Source organism: Protopterus annectens, chromosome 12.part0 (assembly GCF_019279795.1).
Source record: "Protopterus annectens isolate FY-2018-M chromosome 12.part0, PAN1.0, whole genome shotgun sequence".
NCBI lineage: Eukaryota > Metazoa > Chordata > Ceratodontiformes > Protopteridae > Protopterus > Protopterus annectens.
The window spans coordinates 1332514558-1332535028 of NC_056746.1; the positions used below are offsets into that span (position 1 = coordinate 1332514558).

At 40.3% G+C, this 20471-nt stretch overlaps 1 protein-coding gene across 4 annotated transcripts in view; it reads left to right on the forward strand.

Moving 5' to 3' along the window:
- Positions 1–20471, forward strand: part of MYT1 (myelin transcription factor 1) — a 410503-nt gene that overhangs the window by 301668 nt on the left and 88364 nt on the right. For all 4 annotated transcript variants that reach the window (XM_044090391.1, XM_044090390.1, XM_044090389.1 and 1 more), the window contains 2 exons: positions 3084–3146; positions 14612–14695. In XM_044090391.1, coding sequence (XP_043946326.1) covers positions 3084–3146; positions 14612–14695 — 147 coding nt within the window. The remainder of the gene's footprint in view (positions 1–3083; positions 3147–14611; positions 14696–20471) is intronic.

Consider the following 20471-nt stretch of genomic DNA (forward strand, 5'->3'; position numbering starts at 1 on the left):
ATAAGTAGTCTACAATCCATGGACCCAAGCCACCTTGGACTTTTTAAAAGTAGCTATTGCACCCTGAAAAATGTGGGCTTCTTTGAACATGTCAGTATTGCATTAGACTTGCCTAAATCAGTTCACACTGCCCACCCAGACCTGGCCAAGGTACCTATGTAAACTTTCTAAATTACCTGCTGGTTAACGCACATCAATAAGTGGTGCCCAGACCATGGCCTAAAACTAAATGCCAAGAAATAAAGCATTGTGTCCTTAGCCAAAACTGGGTACCCATGCACCTACCACACCTCTTTGAAAGTTGACGCACCTCTAAGGACTTGGGTACTTTCAGTGACAGTGAACTAATCCTTTGTTTACCATGTATCCACAGTTGGTAGGAAAAACATTTTACATCGCCAGACTAATCACCAGGGGCATTTCTTCCAGATCTAAGGAAGTCATCATCCCTCTCTAGTCCCCCCCCTTACCAGGCACATAATCAAGTGTAACGGCACCTTTGGTATCTGCTTATCTAACCATGTTACCTAGCTGGAGAGACTGCAACATGTTCTCACTAAAATAAGGGCATGTCATTACTGAGCTACCCCAGACCCTCTTAAGGTGCTCCTTTTACAGACTAGTGAGAGGTGACCTCTATTTAGCCTACCAAGCCTCAAAGGATCCAGTCCTATGAAACTTCCTACACATCTGCAAAAAATATCCTATTATACAACGACCCCCCATTAATATTCCAAAATGTGCATGCTGATTGGTCAGTGTGCACATTGTAAATCAGAGTTATACTAATGGAAAAAAGTCCAGTCACCCGGACTTTTTCCATTAGTATAACTCTTTTTTTCACAGCAACTGAGAATGCAAGATCTCCATTGCTGTTTACACACTGTCTTGCTATGTTAAACGAGTTTAACATAGTGAGACAGCTTTAAAAAAAGCAACGGAGATCTTACATTTTCCGTTGCTTCTGCCCACAGCTCTGATGTACTGCGTAAGCATACGCATGCGCAATACATCAGAACTGCCACAGAATACCAGACAGCTGCAGAAGGTCAGCAAGGAGGCATTATACAATGCCATTATTTAAGAAAAGTAATTATTTTTTTTCTTATATAATGTCATTGTATAATAGCAATAACCCACTTCTGAGTGTGGGTAATGCTGGATTTATCCACGGTTGTCTTTGTTTGGCCAATCGGGCTTCGCCCTCGTGACCAAACCACACCAACCGTGGGTAAATCCAGCATTACCACACCCAGGCATGGGCTATTGCTATAAACACCCACTCAAGACATCTTAATTTCTACTGAAACCTAAACAGGCCTGCTGGTGAGATAAATATATACCCCAGAGAATCTCTCTTATGAATGGAGTTCCTTTAGATATACAACAAAGTAGCTTTCTGAACATCTTTACGTGTAACCTAGAAGAATGGATGGGCAATTGTAAATACATCTTGGGTTTGGCACCTCATGTCCTGATTGAAAGGGGGCAAAACTAGGCATAAATTAGTCATGTCAATGGTTAACTATGATTTGGGTGTTGTGGCTTGGCTACTAATGGCCCTCTGGATCACCAGGCTAATATTCACCCATGAATCCATGAGAGCTGATAGGTTCCAAGCAGTAAGGAAAGAAAACTTTCAAAAAATATTCTAATCAAAGTATACTGCCTCACCTTAAATCATATGACAAAATAGTTAAATAAAAATCAAAGAATGTTATGCTTTTTGAAAGGGATGAAATTATTTTATGGGTACAAAGACAAACCATTTTAAATTTGTATATTTTTCCTTAAAATATACACGTTACACACAAGACTCATATCCCTTCAACACAAACATGAGGCAGATAGGGGTTCAGCCATCTACCCACAGAAGCCTGGTTCCCAGGCCCATTATAACTGTAAAAAAAGGAAGTCTGAAAGAGAACAGGAAAACCTTTGTCAGAGTCAACAAGCCCTCCAACATCTGAAACAGAATGCACAGGACTGAGATTTTTTACAATTCTAACCAATATTTCAAAGTGAACGTTTCTTTTTCCTTTTGTTTTTCATTACAGAAAGGAAGAGCCAATTCCATGTTGTGTCCTTTAGAATCACTCAAACAAAAGTAGCTAGTTAGTAAATGCAGGGGAATTTTAGCAGGCTTCACCCCACAGAATAAGTGGATGAGTCTATGAAATTTAGCACTGCTAGTTTGAGATGTAAAAGGCTCACACATAGAAATAACTTTAGTTTATTATGCTCTAAACCACCACAACATTCTGAGTCATCCCAGATTAACGTTTTTAATTGTATATATCACAGCAAGCCTATTATTTACCATTATGATAATTTCTCAGACATAACAGGCTCCAGAGATGGGTATCTTTTTACAGCTCTGATAGCCACAAGAGCAATAGGTGGTGATGTTTTGAAGGGATGTGATTTATTCATAACAAACTAGAAGAAATTAACTTAGAGTATGAAATACGTTTATAGTATAACATTTTGTAGCAACATTACTGAGGGAAGGAGAACAAGGGTGGAGTGTTACAACAGCACTGCAAAACTAGTCGAGCAAATGTTTATATCTAGAGGCAAATTAGGGCGGATGAGAATTGTTGCTTTGTAGCCAGGTTGCCTTCTAATAGCTATTGCTCAGAACTGGAGCCCCACTCAGTAATAGACATCAAACGTCTGACAAATTTAGCCAAAGACCAACAGCCACCTTCAGCAAACTATGCCAGTACAGATTTATGAAACATGTATTGTACATGCACTATTACATTTGTGGAAAAAAGGGCAGATATTCAATACAAAGTTGCTATCCTGTTAACTGACAGGAGAAAAGGACTTGTGGGAGGGGTGGGTATTAATACTATATGAATATTAAATCATATGACATCACAAAAGGGTACGTTAGTACAAGAGTCTTCCCTTTCCTTTTGTTGTGTTTTTTTTAAAACAATGCATCAGTTTTGCATGGCATATTCTATCTATTTCACAAGCAAGGATGCATTGTTAACAAATTTATTTTTATTTGCTGTAAGTTTAATGTGTTAATGCTTGAAAAAAAATGCTTCGCCTTTTGCCATTATCTGCAGGTGCCCCACGCCTGGATGTGATGGTTCTGGACACATAACAGGAAATTATGCATCCCACAGAAGGTAAGAATTTTATCAAAGAGTTATACTCTACAATTTGTACTTATGTGGTGTTTGTGACGGGGGCATAGATTAAAAATGTTAGGCCATACAGTTGTGTAAAATCTAACCATAACAGTAGATGTTCTACTTCTCACTGCTACAGTATTTTTCACTCTTGGGATATCCGGCCGAAGATAAAATGTTTGGCAGCCTAACAAAGCCCTTATACCTTCCAGGTGCTGTACATCAGATTAATGGCCTACATGCAAGGTGTAAGGTACATATATGATGTATGAGTGCCTAATCCTCAGAACTGAACTGCCCCAGAAGAACCAGAGCAAACCCAGAGGAAAGCAATAACATGCACATCCAGGAAGAGAAGAAAGAGGAGAAAGATGTAACAAAGACCTCTCTGCCAGGAAGAAGACAACAGAAGGTAACATGAGATAGGAGGGAGGGACAGAATACTGCAACAGTGACAAGTAGGGCATCTACTGTGTTACAATGTTGCAGTATTCCTCACTCTTGAGAGAATACAAAAGCTACTGGAAAGTATGGGAGGAGGATGCCACAGAAAATCCTTACAAAACTCAAAAAGTATGACCCTGGCAAAACCTGCCCTGGCCCTAGAAATGACATTTAATCTGTAATGTTTGGTGAAAGTGTGAACAGAAGACCAACTAGCAGCTTCCAAAATGAATCTAGTATTCAGACCCTTGAAAAAAGTACCAGAAGAGCCCAGTGCCCTGGTAGAATCAGCACAAATAGAAGAACGCAGCTGCTTGCTATGAAAAGAATAGCAAAAAAAAATGGTTTTAGAAATCCAGGAAGAGATGGTTTGCCTAGACACCGCCAGACTATATTTCCTGAAATGACTGGAAACAAAAAGCTGTTTGGATTTCCTGATATGTTGTTGGAACCGCCATGAGTGCCTGAAGTTCAGAAACCCTCTTGAAAGAAGGAAGAACCACCAACAAGACAGTCTTCAAGCACAATGTTGTAGGGAAGAAGAAACTGTAGGTTCAAAAGATAACTTTGTCAATTTCTCAAGAACAAAATGAATGTCCTAAGAAGGAGGAAGAGCCATGCTTGGAAGCTGAATATGAAAGACACCTTTCAGAAATTGTTTGACTTTAAATGTAGAAGCCAGAGAGGGATGCAGAGGCAGACAAGTGGAAATGGCTGACAAATGAATTTTAACAGATGAATATGCCAAACAAGAATTAAGCAACTCACACAAATAAGAAAAAAACAGTAGGAATACCCACAGGAAAAGGGTCCAGGTCATATATGAGATACCAAACAGAAAATCTCTTTCATGTACTCACATAGGGTTCTCTAGTAGTGGGTTTTCTGGCCTCTAGAAAAACCCAAAGCACATCCTCAGAAAATTTGTGTCTTCCAAGAATCCAGACCCTAATATCCAAAGTGTTAAGCAAAGGGTGGAAAAAGTGAAGGTGAGTGAGAGATCTCTTGTATTGTTTAAGAAGATCCATCCTATAAGGTAGCTTGTGATGAGTTCCCCTGGCCATATGAAATATATGGGGAACCAGTGCTGTCTGGTTCAAAGGGAGTCACCAGCAAAATATTGGGCCTGAACCACACAATGTTGTGCAGAACCTTTAGCAGTAGAGGAAAAAGGGGAGAGACATACAGAAACATCCTCATACAAGAAAAAGACATGGCATCCACTTTCCAAACCAGAGAACCTGGCACTCAAACAGAACTGGGGAAATTGTCTGTTCAGAAAGGAGGCAAAAAGAACTATTTGAAGAGTACCCCACTAATGTACTATGTCCAAAAACACCTTTCTGTGAAGCATCCATTTGTGAGGACTGGTCCTGGACCTGTTCAAAGAGTCCACCATAACATTATCCTTTGAAGGAATGTAAATCACCTGAAGAACCAAGTGATGACGGACTGCAAGCCTAAAGAACCAGGCTTCAAAGAAGGTAAGATTTTGTGTCCCTGAGTTTGTTGATGTAACTGCATTTAACAGAATGACAAGCCACCTGAGAAGCAGAGTTCAAAAGGGAAATGGCAGTTTTACCCTGTAAATCAGGCATATCAGCTAGAACACACTCAAGTTTGGAGAGAAGAGGCAGGACATGCCTAGTCATATGGGTGTGGTAATCAATGGCCTTGAAGGCTAAGGTAGCAGTACTATATACTTTTAACCATACCTGTCCATGGCATGGCTCCCCTTAACCAAAGTTAAAAGCTTAGAAGAGGACAGCCACTTGGCTGGTACAGCTGGATCTGGGGAAGGCTTTTAAACAACAACTTTTGAGCTTCAGAAACTTTTTGGAACCTGGCTGATTTCTTAGGAGCAGGAGTTTGAGAATCAGGGGCCTGAGAATCTGCAGTGAATTTATCCAAAAGGGCATCCATTATCCATCACTGCAGGGACTGCAGAAGGCAGAGTAGAATCTATTTGTAAGAGTTCATAGTACATTTTTTGAACATCAGAAACCTTGGAATAGTCCCCAAAGGACAGTTGTTCCATATGGGAGTCAGAAGACAGTGAATCCTGTTCTTCAGACCCCAGGACAAGGGGAGAATGGGTTGGAGAAGAGTGAGAACACCTTGTATGTTTGTAAGAGTGGAAAACAAGGGAACAGAAGCAGGAACAGATAATCCTTGGGGGGGGGGGGTTAGAGCCATAAAACTATTAAAAAGACCCTGAGTAAACTCCTGTCATTCTTTGTGTGGATCCTTGACCATAGGGGCCACATGCCTGGTCTTCGGTTTCTTTTTTAAAGGAACAGCAGCTTTACCAAAGTTAGGAGGTTCAGACTCCTGCCGGGGTTCAGTGAGGGTACCAGGCACTTCTTTCCCATCAAGTAGTTGGGGAATCCCTCTAGGTCCCTCTGATATAATCTGCCATGATTCACTCTTCACATCTACACCAGATGTGTGTTAGTAGACAGCTCTGCGTCAGCCTCCAACTGAGTCTCAGCAAAGGGAGCTGACATTGGCACCAGACAGACTCGGGTTCTTCATCCAACCCAACAGAAACATCAGTTGGTGGATGGACAGTAGTGGGGTCAGCACATCCTTTTTGGTTTTCTTCTTAAGTGGTGTCTGAAAGTTGGGGTGGGTGGATTCAGCCATGGCACCCTGAGACAAAAGCTTCAACTACTGGTTCTCCAAATAAATGGAAGTAGATGACAGATGACTGCGGACAGCCTTAGGGACAAACAGCTGACAAATCTCACACTTCATATGGTCATGTGTACCACTGAAACAAAAAAAGCCACTTCTCATGTCTATCATTGTGGGAATCTGCCTCCCACACTCACATTTTCCCTTCCTGGATGACAAGTAAACTAAAGTAAAACGAAGAAAAACAAAAGGAGGGAAGAGAACCCAACAGGACATATTTTTAGAAGGCTTGGTATTTCAACCAATTCAGTCAATGGCTTGCAGACTGAATTCAAAGGCAGTATTTGGACTGGCAACAAATAAGTTGTTAGGATTAGGTGCTCGTACATCACATATGTGCTTTATACCTTGCACATAGGTACGTCTGACGTATGGCACCTGAAGGTGTAAAGGCTTTGGTATGCTGACTGATATGATATTTGGCTGTTCTCAGCAGGATATCCCAAGAGTGAAGAATACTGCAACAGTGATAAGGAAGGACATCAACAGATACAAAATATATGTATTTATGGTACAAGCTATGTGGAGAAATATCATAAATAAATCCACATATGCAGATATCACCAATACTTCTTACTGTGGGGTATGTGGAAAAGACATCAGTTATCATATCAGTATTAAACCACAAGTAAGTTTCTGATGCATCTCATCTGAAAGAAATGCACTATGTCTATCCTCCCCTGCATCGCTGATCGTCACGTTTACCTTTTTGTATTTTTTATATTATTGCACTCTTTCCAGTTTTGCACTACCTGAAGAACAAGGGGTAAGCTACACAAGTGTGGAGACTCTAATGAATGAGAAATTTATGACACCTAGTGCCAGACCCCTACAAAATTCCATTTAGCCAAATGTCTTTCTTAGGAAAAGGGATTTTATTAGTTTTTTTCACACTGTAAAAACACGGGTTATATGTGGACAAAATAAAAAGTGCAAAGTATGCTATTTTCCTGCTCTTTTTAATTCTGAAAGATAAACGTGAATGAAGCATTCCCAACAAACTCAACATTTTTGTAGTTCCATCATACAGGTTCTTATATTTGTTGTAAAATTATTCATATGTTGCTTTTTTAAATTTTAGGAAATGTACATTTTCTGAGATAGGGGTGTCTCTTGCCTATTTACTGGAAAACAATAGGCCATATATATTATACATAAAAACTGTCATAACCTATGATGAGTAATATTTGTGCTGAGAGTACCTTGTTATAACGTTGTTTTCAATTTGTTTACATCACTCTCTTTGTCAAAAAATGCAAAATTATTTTTTTCATTAGTCAAAATATGTGCAGATAACATGTGAGTATGTGAGTATGTGAATGTTTTATATACACATGCAAACCCATACATACATACATGAACACATAAAATGCACCTCATACCATAGGAAATCAGTGCTAAACAACTTTCATGCAAATGGTACTCCTTTCATACTGATTTATAATAAATTTAATTATATTATGTTAACAGTTCAGTTGCAACCATCTTATCCCCAAATTTCAACACAGTTATACTCGAAGCAAGACCCATTATCAACTTCACAACTATTCAAAGATTTGCAAACTGGCATTGCATCTTACTGCAAGTGTAACATGTTTTGGAATCTCGCCCTTAGTTTTATAACATGTTTTGGAATCCAGTCCTTAGTTTTGTAACATGTTTTGGAATCTCACCCTTAGTTTGGTAACATGTTTTGGAATCTTGCCCTTAGTTTGGTAACATGTTTTGGAATCTTGCCCTTAGTTTGGTAACATGTTTTGGAATCCAGACCTTAGTTTGGTAGCATGTTTTATAATCCAGCCTTTAGTTTGGTAACATGTTTTGGAATCCAGTCCTTAGTTTTGTAACATGTTTTGGAATCTCGCCCTTAGTTTTGTAACATGTTTTGGAATTTCACCCTTAGTTTGTTAACATGTTTTGGAATCCAGCCCTTAGTTTGGTAGCATGTTTTAGAATCCAGCCTTTAGTTTGGTAACATGTTTTGGAATCCAGTCCTTAGTTTCGTAACATGTTTTGGAATCTCGCCCTTAATTTTGTAACATGTTTTGGAATCTCGCCCTTAGTTTTGTAACATGTTTTGGAATCCAGTCCTTACTTTTCATGGATTATGAATCACAAACCAAAGCAAAATTCACCAATATTCACTTTGAAGAAACTTCTCCACCAAAAGCAGCCTTCCTAAAAATGATTCTCACAAAGTACATTAAAACTGCATTTTACAGGGTATACTGAGTCCCCCTTTCTCGCAGTACAGGGGACTGTACTTCAATCACCTGTAAATGCATCACAAAGGCACAGGACATTTTAACAACCACAGAATACTGGGACCCCCCCCCAGAAAAAAAAACAGACACACATATATTGTGTATGGTTTTATTACATTGCAAAACAGAAAGTCGTCCCTTTATCAACGTGGGGTCTGCTGAGCCTTGCTTCATCAGGGTGAATAAGTCAATTTACCTGACACTGACTACAGTAAATAGTGCAGCTGTAAACAATAATACCTAAATGAGTTCTGGAAAAAGAAGATGCTGACCCTGACAGTATTTTGTGGATGTAGAAAATATGAAGATAGACTTATAAATCATATTTATTCAGCAGCAGTCATGTAAACAAATAGTAAGAGACTTCCACCATATGAAAGATAACATTTCTCCCTCTTTTAGAAAATACCTTACCCTCAGAAATGAAATAATTTCACTGCCATGCAGATGATCCACAGCACAGCAATGATTTACTGTTTTGAAACTCCAAGTGACTGGTGTAATATAAAGATGCCAAATTCACCGACAGGAAATATAACAGGCAGCACCAGGGCCACAGCTCTGTAGTTAGACAAGGATGATACCCTGACTAGATTCCAGGTGACTCAACTTTAATTACCAGCTTTGGCACCTGCTGGAGATAGTACGGGTAGATTAGGCATGCCCCCCCCCCCCCCGGAGGTGGACTAGGACACTCATTGTCAGAGTTCCTTGAAGGAGCGGTGTTTATATAAAGAGCAGCCAAAAGATGGTCACCAAGTTGCTTAGGTGGTAGCTCTCTTGGTGAGCGTACAGAAGTGTGCATTAACATAAGTAGACATTTATTTATTTTAACTATTGTTTATTTATTTACATTTGTTGACCTGGAGACCACGACTGGACACAGGTCCATTTTCAGGAGATGCCCAGGGAGAAAAGCTCCACACTCAAATGTTTAAGACATTACACAATTAGAGAAATACCATATAAAATTATAGACACTGTTACAGCTGTAGACCATAATACAAAATTAAACAAAGTTGTAAAACAGCTGTAGAGCAAGAATTTACATTTTAAGCCATAGTGACAGATGTTAAACATAGTTACAGAAGTAGAACAAATACATAAATTGGCAACTGAAACAAGTTGTTTGTGAGGTACATAACAGACAATTAAATTGTTGCAATAAGAAGGTATTATTGTATAGTAAGTAGGTTAAAGAGAAAACGGGGTTGCTATTATCAGGTAGTTAGTGGGGTGCAGAGAGAAGTAGTGGGTGGGTGGAGTGGGTGCTCATTGAGGGGGAGTTGCAACGGCATTTTCTGCAAGTAAGCAGGTGTGCTTTTATTAAAGATTTGAAGTGGGTGCATGATCTTGCAGAGGTAATTGAGGGTGGGAGGGAGTTCCACAGTTTGGCTATAGTGCAGGAGAATAATGCTTCTCCAGCAAAGTTATTGGCTCCTGTGATCTGTAGGAGGTTTTTGTTGCTAGATCTTAGAGGTCTGGTGGTAAGATAGGTTTGGAGTAGATTCTGAAAGGATGGTACTTTTAGTGAATGGTTAACTAGTTTGTGGGTGAGTGCCAGTTGGTACCATTGAAGGAGGTGAGGGAGCTCTAGCCAGCTCAGTTCTGCTAGTGAGAGAGAGAGTGGCGACTACGGTAGGATGCCCCTGTGGCAAACTTGACAATTTTGTTATAGCAGTTTTCAAGCTTATTTAGATCACATTGTCTTAGGTTTGTATATACTGGAGAGGCTTAAAGTAGGGTGGAGATAAGGTGAGAATTTGCTACTGAAATCTTTGCGGCTCTGGTAAGTAGTTGCTGATTTCTATATAATGCTCCTAACTTTTTGTGGACTTTTTTATGGTCATGGATATGTGAATGTCAAAGTTCAGTTTATTGTCTATTGCCACTCCTAGCAATTTGGTGTGTTCAGTAGGATGAATAGTGGTGCTGTGTTTTGATCTGATGTTAAAGTGTGAGAGGTTTTGGGTAAGTTTGGTGGGTTGGAAAATTAGTAATTTAGTTTTGTTTGGATTGAGTATTAATTGGGAATTGGATAAGCAAGTTTTGACAGAGGAAAGGGTATCTTGTGTGACTTTTTGCAGTTTGGGAAGGGAGTGGGTTGAGCAAATGATGGTAGAGTCATCTGCGTATTGTATGAGTGTGCCAAGTGTTGTGGCAGAGGCTAGATTGTTGGTGAAGATAGAGAAGAGTAGGGGTCCAAGGATGGACCCTTGGGGAACCCCTATGGAGACAGGTAGTTTGGAGGATAGGTTGTCCTGCCATACAATGGATTGTTGAAGGTCAGCCAGGTAGCTTTGAAACCAGTTGGTGACTGATTGTGAGAAGGATAGGTCATTGAGAAGAGAGATGAGTTGTTTGTGAGGTACCATGTCAAAAGCTTTAGATAGATCTAGGAAAGTAGCTGAGGAGAGGTGACCTGCATTTTTGTACTGTAGGATAGTGTTAGTAAAAGAGAGTAAGGCAGTGGTGGTGCTATGGTTTGGTCGGATACCGTGATGGGTATTGGAGAAGAGGTTGTTAGTGAGGAGGTGATCTGAGACCTAAGAATGGATGCATCTTTCTAGTATTTTGGAGAGTGGAGAGAGAATAGCTATGGGGCGGTAATTGGTTAGCTCTGTGGAGGGGCCGCCTTTGTGGAGGGGAATTATAGAAATGGATAACTGGTGCCAGAGCCATGGCCTAAAGTTAAACGCCAAAAAATGCATAGTCATACCCTTCGGGAAAAACAAAGTTACCCCTAGCTACCATATAGGCAGCAACCCACTAAGCACAGAAGAGGTTATCAGGGATCTGGGGACCCAGGTTGACAGTAACCTTTCATTTGACACTCACGTTGCCAAAGTAGTTATGAAGACCTTCTACATTGCCCACCTGATCATGAAGGGATTCACATCCAGATCAAGGGAAGTCATTGTCCCTCTGTACTCATCACTCATCAGACCAATGATTGAGTACAATGCCCCATTCGGAATTTATCTGACACGACACCTGCAGCAACTGGAAAGGCCCCAAAAGTTCCTCACAAAAAGGATAAAGGGTCTCAAAAATATGTCCTATGCTGCCCGACTGAAGGAACTTCAGCTCTATTCAGTCGCTTACCGTCTGCTCAGAGGTGACCTGTGCCTGACATACAAGGCCATGTCCAACCCAGAATTGATGAACATGCTTCACCTCAAAAAATCTAGATCCCTCAGAACTACAAGGGCGGGAGACTTAAACCTTGACACGGTTATTAATAGGACGTGCTGGAGGGACAGATTCATCACCCAGAGACTCCCAATGCTGTAGAACAAAATCCCGGTACATGTGAGGCAGAGCACCTCGCTGGCTTTGTTCAAGAGAAATCTTGAACAATGGATGGGAGATCGCAGATATACCCCAGGGATTATCTCAGTGTCACTGCTTGACAGAGGCACAGCAAAATAATGGGCATAGTATCCTCCAAACTAAAGGGGTGGCGAAAGCCACAAAACTCTGGGCTAGGCTTATAAATGCCCTTGGGCAGATAGCCTAGTATGAACCTATGAACCTATGAACATGTGATACTTTCCAAAGTGTGGGAATGTAACTTTCTGACATCGATCTGTTAATTAAGATGGATACTGGGTAGGCTAGAGCGTCAGCTGCGAGTTGTAGGTATTCACTTGGGAGGTTGTCTGCTGCTAGTTTGGTGGCTTTAAGTTTAGTTAACAGCTGTTTTTTTTTTTTTGAGGTTGGAACAGGAGAGAATGAGAAGCTAGTGGGGAGATTGCTAGTTGAAGGTGTGGGTTTTGGGGGTGGGGGTTGTGTTGTCTAGCTAGTGATAGTACAGTTTGTGTGAAATGTCTGTTGAAAGAGGTAGCAATATTTTTGGTGAAGTGAGTGATGTTAGGAGTAGGGGTACTAACTTTACCTGGGTGGAGGATGGAGTTTATTGAGGACCAGAATTGTTTGGAGTTATGTGGGGAGGAGGTAAGGGCAGACTGGTAGTATTGAAGTTTGTCCTGTTTTATTAGCTTTTTGACTTTATTGTGAAGTTCAAGAAATTTCTGTCTAGTAGAGGGTTTTTGGTTTTGTGCCAGTGCTCCCAGGCTTTATCTCTGATTTTCATTTCAGACTTAGTGGTTTTCTGTAGCCATGGGGATGGTCAAGCTCTGGTTCAGGAAGAGACATAATATTGTAGTTCTTGTGATGTGGTTCACTCAATTCCCCCACCCAGAGTTCAGATTCGGACCTACTGCAGAAAAACATTCACATTGCTTGGATGCTGGTAAGGGCACAAACAAACACCCAGTGACTGTCTGGTTGTTGGGTCCCCTGAATACCTCCACCCCCACTCCCCATGCTGAGTGGAATGAAAGCATCAAGCCCGATCTGGGAAGGCCCGATAGTGAACAGGCATGGGGGGGTATGATGATAACAACTATGCTGGAAATTTCTTGTTGTTCAGTGCATAACTAGCTATACATAATCACTGTCTCATTCATGCACACTTGTTAACTGACAGTAAAGTGGCATTATTTTTAACAAATTACACAAAACCAGGATATTGTGAGTATAGAACTTGTTTCACATGAAATGGTGAAAATGACATAAAAGTAAATCTGTGTAGTATAACTGTCTGAACTGCACTTAATAAAATAGGTTTACTAAACCTTGATTTTGTCTACCATTCCCACAAACAAATCATTCCAGTTTTGAAAACCATGGACAGAAGTCTGATTAGGGGCAAACTTCCCAAACTGTCCACATGGAAGCAGTGTACTCTACAACCCTGTAGACTATAAAAAAAAAACTCATGCAGCTGAGAAAGAGAACTCGGGAACCGTTCAGAGCTTACCGACCCAACACATTGATATTACAATAGTATTTTCAGAAGCAAGTGCTTTCATAATTTTATTCTAAGATCAACAAATATAGTCTGATGAACAGTGCTGCAACTTTGTCAACAAATGCGCGCACTCCTCCTTCATTACCTAAACAGATATGTATAACTTAAAACAAAAATATGACAGGACAATGTTGAGTACAATATTACATACAAAATGAATGGTATTTAAAGGACTAATGTGCAACAGCTTTATAAACAGGAAAAAATATCCCAAACACCATGTTCCATTTTTAATCCATAAAAAGTGAATAATTTGTATTAAAGAAAAAAACATAGTATGCAGAAACAGGGAAAGAATTACCTGAGAATATCTTACAGAATCGGGAGTGTTTGATTTATGTATATTTATGGAATTTTTATTAGCAAAAGAGAATGAAACATTTCCGTTCTTTGTGACAAATAATAATTTTACTACAATTACAGTAAAAACGATGTAATAGGAGCCCTAAAATATCAGAAAGATGTCCCCCCACACAGGGCCTGTTTGCCATTGTCATGGGCTCCATGACTTCACATTTTACAAACATATGAATGCAAGCAGTTAAGAGATTTCAAGCTCCACACTCCCTGACAATTTTACAGCATGTCTGCCTATAAGGTAATCATATGCCGTATGTGGTGCACATTCATGAAGTACCTGCTTAGCAGGACAGCTTTACAGGTGAACTCAAATTATTTACTGCTTTACTCTTGATTTAGTTAGCGATATGGGCAAAGCCCATTAACAGCCTGTCCCAAGGAGAAAGCTCCAGCACTGGACAAGCTAAGAAAGGGTTTCCTTTTGTTATTCTGTAGTGCTTACTACTACCAGTTAAATATCTACAGCTGCACTCGACAACATGGACACTACAGATGCAGCCACACACTGTTACTGCTGTGTGGTATTTTTACTGTAAGCAGTTACCTGTGTGTGTTTGTGTGATATATACGTATGTATATACAGATACTCTCACACACACACACACACACACACACACACACACACACACACACACACACACACACACACGCGTGCGTATGTGTGTGTGTGCATTTTTAGAGGTCAAGTCAAAATAAGATGCTCTCTCTGACACAGCAGTTGATATTTTAAAATGCAGGATGATTACTTTCATTTTATTTTCTATAACTGGAATGTCTTGGCAGAGAAGCAGTGCTAAACTTATCTTGATTTTGGTTCACAGTCTGTCTGGCTGCCCTCGTGCAAAGAAGAGTGGGATGAAGACAAGTCCTACTAAGGATGACAAGGAAGACCCGGATCTCCTGAAGTAAGAAACCTATCACAGTATCACTTCTGCCTTCCTCCTTTTCAGTGGGTGGGAAAGACAGACAGGAATGTTTAAAATGGTGTATAGCTACCATCTCAAAGCATTTGTATAGCAGCATGGTCTGGGGATAGCAGTTACCCTAAAAATGAACCATTATATTTATTTATTTTTGTTAATCAGGAAAGTCCGACTGGGAGCAAGTCCATTTTCAGTGCAGGTCTTGGGAGAAAAGTTCCACATAAGATGCATTTTTATAATGAACAGCAGCAGACAATGAAACATTTTAAGTATTACTTTGCAGGCAATACTAAGACATAAACAGTAAATACATTTATCATATGCTTTAGAAGCTGTAATACATAAGTCAAAGACATGTTAATATATAATAGCTGGAGATACCACATCAGTGACGATGTACATGGGCTAAGTATGCATGCCATGACGTTGCACATGGGTAAGTACACACGCTGACATAAATGAGGCTGGATGTCACTAGAGCAGGAAGAAAAAACAGAGGAGGACATGGAAGGCTTTAAGCAGAAATAACCAAGAAAAACATAACTAGAAAAGTTATGATCATGGAGACGTTGAGATGCCACCAGATAGGTAAGGAGATGATAAGGATAAAGAGGGATATTACTAAAAGTGGCAGGGGTATTACTAGAATTGGGAGGGGTGCTACTAGAATTGTGATGGTTATTACTAGAAGTGGGAGGGGTATTACTAGAAGTGGATTAAGGATACAGGTTAATTTAACTTCTAATCAGCATGACTAAGTTCAGCAGTCTTGGGTACACAGTCAGTGGCACAGACTCCAGGAAAGCCATGGTCTGTAAGGTCAATGGTGAGACAATGTCTAGAGTGCCACCACCAGTTTCAACAGCTTTTTCTCAAAAGGGATACAAGGTTGATAAAAAGTGCTCAAAGATGTCTGACCAAATACTATTGGGCAATGGGAAGACGTTTTAGATACTAAACAATTTAAACCTAGAAATAAAGAATGAAAGGTTAAACCAGAAGTAAGGGGGAAAGGAGGACCATACTGTGGACATAGAAAATTTTGGGGTGCAAAATGGGTCAAAAGCAAGACAAAGGAGTTGTAGACGTCTGCATGATGTAAACTGTGATAAAGAAGCACAGTAGACATGACTTTTCTAAGAGGGTATCATCAAGAACAATATACTAGCTCAGGAAGCGATATGCACCACTTTTGGGGAAGGTATTAAATAAGCATGAGATAAATTGTGAGACAGAAAAGATAAATTAATCCATGAGGGCACTTACATAGTGGGTCTGCAGTTTCAAACAATATACACAAGTATGATTCATTCCATTGGCATCTTTCCCATAACTTTACATCTGTTACAGGAGGAGAATTAGCCTGTGCAGTCTACTCTTCCAACAAATTTAGTATTCTGCCTCCCTTCTGTCATTCCTTTACTGTTGCCCTTTCTCCTCCCATCCAGTGTCCTATAGAATGGCTCCATGGATTTCCCCTCCACTTTCCATTCTAGCAGTCTAGCCCATGACTTTGCAACCTTCTTCATGAAACAGAACGTTTACAGAACCCAGGAGTAGTTAGTCCTTGTAATCTGTTGCTTGTGCCCCTTTCACTACACCTTCCTGTTTATTGTAGCTCCTTAACATCTCTCTGACATAATCATGCGCACCCATACCTTGTTCCCCGATATGTTCTAGTCTGTAGTGGGCAAAGTCCTGTCTCCTCTAATCTCTTGCTCCCCCCCCAGATCCTTACGGCACCTATCTGATGTACTTCCTCTTCTTTGAAACCAACAGTCTGATGTTTTATTCCATGTATGACCTGAAAAATTGCATGTAGTATTCAAAGTGTGGCCTGATAAGGCCCTGGCAGAGCAAAAGACAGTATTTCTTTGCTTTTGGAGTCTGCCCTTGAGCATTCTTTTTTGCTCCTGACAAAGCTCAAACAGCTTTTTCTGCCTGCTTCTGATGGCCCAGTGCAGGTGTGATAACACCTGCCATGCCCTCTGATCCATTTGTTGCTCTCTTGCTATCAGCTCCACCTTCGCCATGTGACGCATCATACCAGAACTCCTGCGGGCTGACTACTACTAAACAACTCTCTCCACCAAACCTCAAAATGCTATGTTTATGCCCACTCAGACAGCTTTTCTGGTTCATTTCTTAGAATTCTCCCCTACCTCCTGTCTTTCTGAGGGTCTATATCATATATTCGAAATTCCAAAATGTCGAACAACATATGTTCGAACTTGGAATTTCGAATATTGAAAACATTGAACGCTCAGAATAGTCAATTGTTTCCCCAGGGAAATAATTTGCTGTTCCGAGAAACATACACACAAAGCAAGCACACCAAAATAAATAAACCACAGACATACAGTTAACAAAACCCAACCCCACACTAAACCACACATACATTACTAACTATCCACTTACCTTAACCCACACCCTAACCCTAAGCTCCAATAGACCAAGCTTTCCCTGAACATTTACTGTGCGACTTTCCTTGCCACTGATTAATGTAACCAGATTGCCGCACACCAATGTTTTCCGACTCTCCATCTTTGTACAGCTGTACCCCTTTCTCATCTTCCAGTTGTCAGGTACTTCTGCACTGGTTCTTTATCTGATGAAGGCCTACATCAGGGTATCTGCTAGCAGACTGACCATCCAGATTTCTAAGGACTCGGAAAGGCAGTCGTATCATCCTTTAGGGCAGCCAGTTCCCTCTCTGCCCTGATATCTATCATCTGCACTATCCACTCTGCCTCCCCCCGCCACTCATCATGTCACCCTGCTCTCGCTTTCACTAATGCAGACTCAGGTGTAGCACTCATTCATTCAGCTCCTCTGCTTGTTCCTTGTTTTGTATGATCTCCTTCCAATCCTTAATCAGCCATGTCAGGTCTGTGCCTCCTTCCATTCCTTCTTCTTTAATGCAATAGACTTAAAATGTTTTCATTCTCTCCCACCCTCCCCCCTTGCTCCCTTATGCCAACTCATTAGCAACTTGCACATTTGTTAACTTCACCTCCTTTGATGGTCTTCTGCAATCCTCATGATGTGCCTCCTCTAACCCATCATACCTCTCAACCTCTTACCACAAAGAAAAAATAATGTTGGGACAAAATCCCAAAAATACGGGCAGATTTTAAACATTTAGAGACGATATAAGTACCAGTCTGACACAGCTGCAGGTAAAGTCCATAAAACTTTAATAAAAATAAGAAATAAAAGAGTAAGTGCTTTCACGGTATATTCCTACCGCTTCTTCAGACTGAATACTAAAGAACAACAGAGTCATTTAAATAGCACATCAATAAAACAATCAGCACATCAATTAAGCATACAATTGTTAAAGTGCCAGTACATAAAACACAAACATATATACCAGTGTCAATGTTTCAAGGATCTGGCTTTCAAAAAAGGTTAAAGAGAGACTACCTCATTTAAACCAGGTGCTTTATCAGCATTTAAAGATAGAATCCACTTCTGTTCAGCGGATTCAGTCCAGTTCCTAATGCCCCCCCAACTCTCTGAAATGATCTCAAGCACTAAGAATCTAAAATGATGATCCATCCCATAATTAACGGTGTGCTTAGCCAGGGCATTGGTTTCTTTCCTATTTTTGACGTCTCTTTGATGCTCTAAAACTCTGTCTTCTAGCTCTCTATTGCTCATCCCAACATAAAAAGCATGACATTTAATACAATAACTAAAGTAAACTATATTAGATGTCCTGCAATCAACATAAAAATTTGTCTCCAATTTAAAATTCATACCAGGATGTACATATTTGCAACCCGTATGAATGAACTTGCATGTGGAACAATTTCTACACTGACAAGTCCTTTTCCTATCTGATAGCTTCTCCTTATTGCAGGGAGAGGTATTATAGCACAAGAGTCTTTTCAGTGACTTGTTGTTCTTAAAAGAAAAATGTGGAACTGTGTCTATAACATCTTTTACTTCATCCATGGTGCCAGGTATAGCCCAATTCCTCTTAATAATGTCACAAACACCCTGTACATCCGAAGAATATGTTAGAGGAAATCTGATCACCTCTTGTCTATCTTTAACCTCAGTGGTTTCGGTAATAGCTCTATCTGCATAATAGGGTCTACATTTACCCTCTCTCTCTTTAAAAGCTTCTTTAATACACTCATTAAGACCTGCTTCTTTATACCCTCTGTTAAGAAACTCCATTTTTAGGGACTCTAATTCTGCTACCAGCAGTTCTTCATCATTATGAAGCCTCATAGTTCTATATACTTGCCCTTTAATGACATTTCGAGTGACATGTCTCGGATGCATACTGCTTCTATGCAACAAGTTATTTTTCCTAGTAGGTTTTCTATAAATAGTTGTGACCATATGTGTTACTTCTACTTTGTTGACTTTGACGTCAAGAAATTCAATTTCATCACATGAAAATTTATACGTAAACCTTAAAAAAAACAGTTGATTGTTGCAAGTGATCTATAAATTCTACCAGACAATCTGCTGTCCCTTTCCATAGCAGAAAGACATGTTCCACAAATCTAGAATCCCACAAAATATGATCAGAAAAGCCATCAGATTGTAGTAGTACATCCCTCTCCCATAGTACTAGTACCAGGTTGGTGTAGGTGTTGGCAAAAGCTGTGCCCATATCTATGCCAACCTTCTGTGTAAAATTTTTTTCAAATAGGTACACATTGTTCTCTAATACAGGTTCTAATAATGCACACAATAATTAAATTGTAGCAATGGAAAACAACAAGTGGTATAAACTTCCTAATATTTCTATGCCCCACTGATTAGGAATCACTATAAAAAGTGATTCTATATCCATAGTCACTAGGACATATTCAGTATCCAGGGTGGAAGTAGCCACATACAACTTCTGCAAAAAGCTACTAGTTCATAGGTAGGTACTAGGTATCAGCCCAAAGGCCTACATAAGCCTAGCCAACAAGGGTCCCTGGCTTACACCACCCAAGCAGGTTATTTTCCTGTGCCACTGTTGAGCAGAGACACAGAAGTGATCCCCGGGGTGTATTTCCTATTTCCCATCCACTCATCAAGGTTTTTCTTGAAGAGTGCTAATGAAGAACTTTGCTTGACATAGATGGGTAGCCTGTTCCAGAGTATGGGAAGTCTCTGGGACAGGAATCTATCCCTCCAGCATGTCCTGTTTATTGTGGTGACAAGGTTTAGGTCCCTAGAGCGTGTAGCTCGGAGGGATTGGGTTTTCTTTAGGTGTAGCATGTCCAACAGCTCTGGGTTTGACATAGCTTTATATGTTAGGCAGAGATCACCTCAGAGTAGGCAATATGCTATGGAGTAAAGCTGGAGTTTTTTGAGATGGTCAGTGTAGGGCATTTGTTTGAGGCCAATAATCCTCTTTGTGAGGTACTTCTGTGGCCTTTCCAGCTGCTGCAGATGTCTTGTGAGGTACATTCCAAAATGGGAGTTGTACTCTATAATGGGTCTAATGAGTGTCGAGTAGAGAGGAACAATGACCTCTCTTTTCCTGGATGAGAACCCTTTTATGATGAGGTGTGCCACATAGAAGGACATCCTGACTACTGTGGCGATGTGACTATCAAAGGAGAGACTATTGTCCACTGTGTCCCAATGTCTCTTATCACACTTTTGGTGTTAAGTAGATTGCTGCCTATGTGGTAGTTCATGGGTACAGAGTTTTTACCAAAGGGGATGACACTGCACTTTTTGGCATTGAGCTTGTGGTCATGGCTCTAACACCAGGCATCTGTCTCAGCGAGGCCCTTCT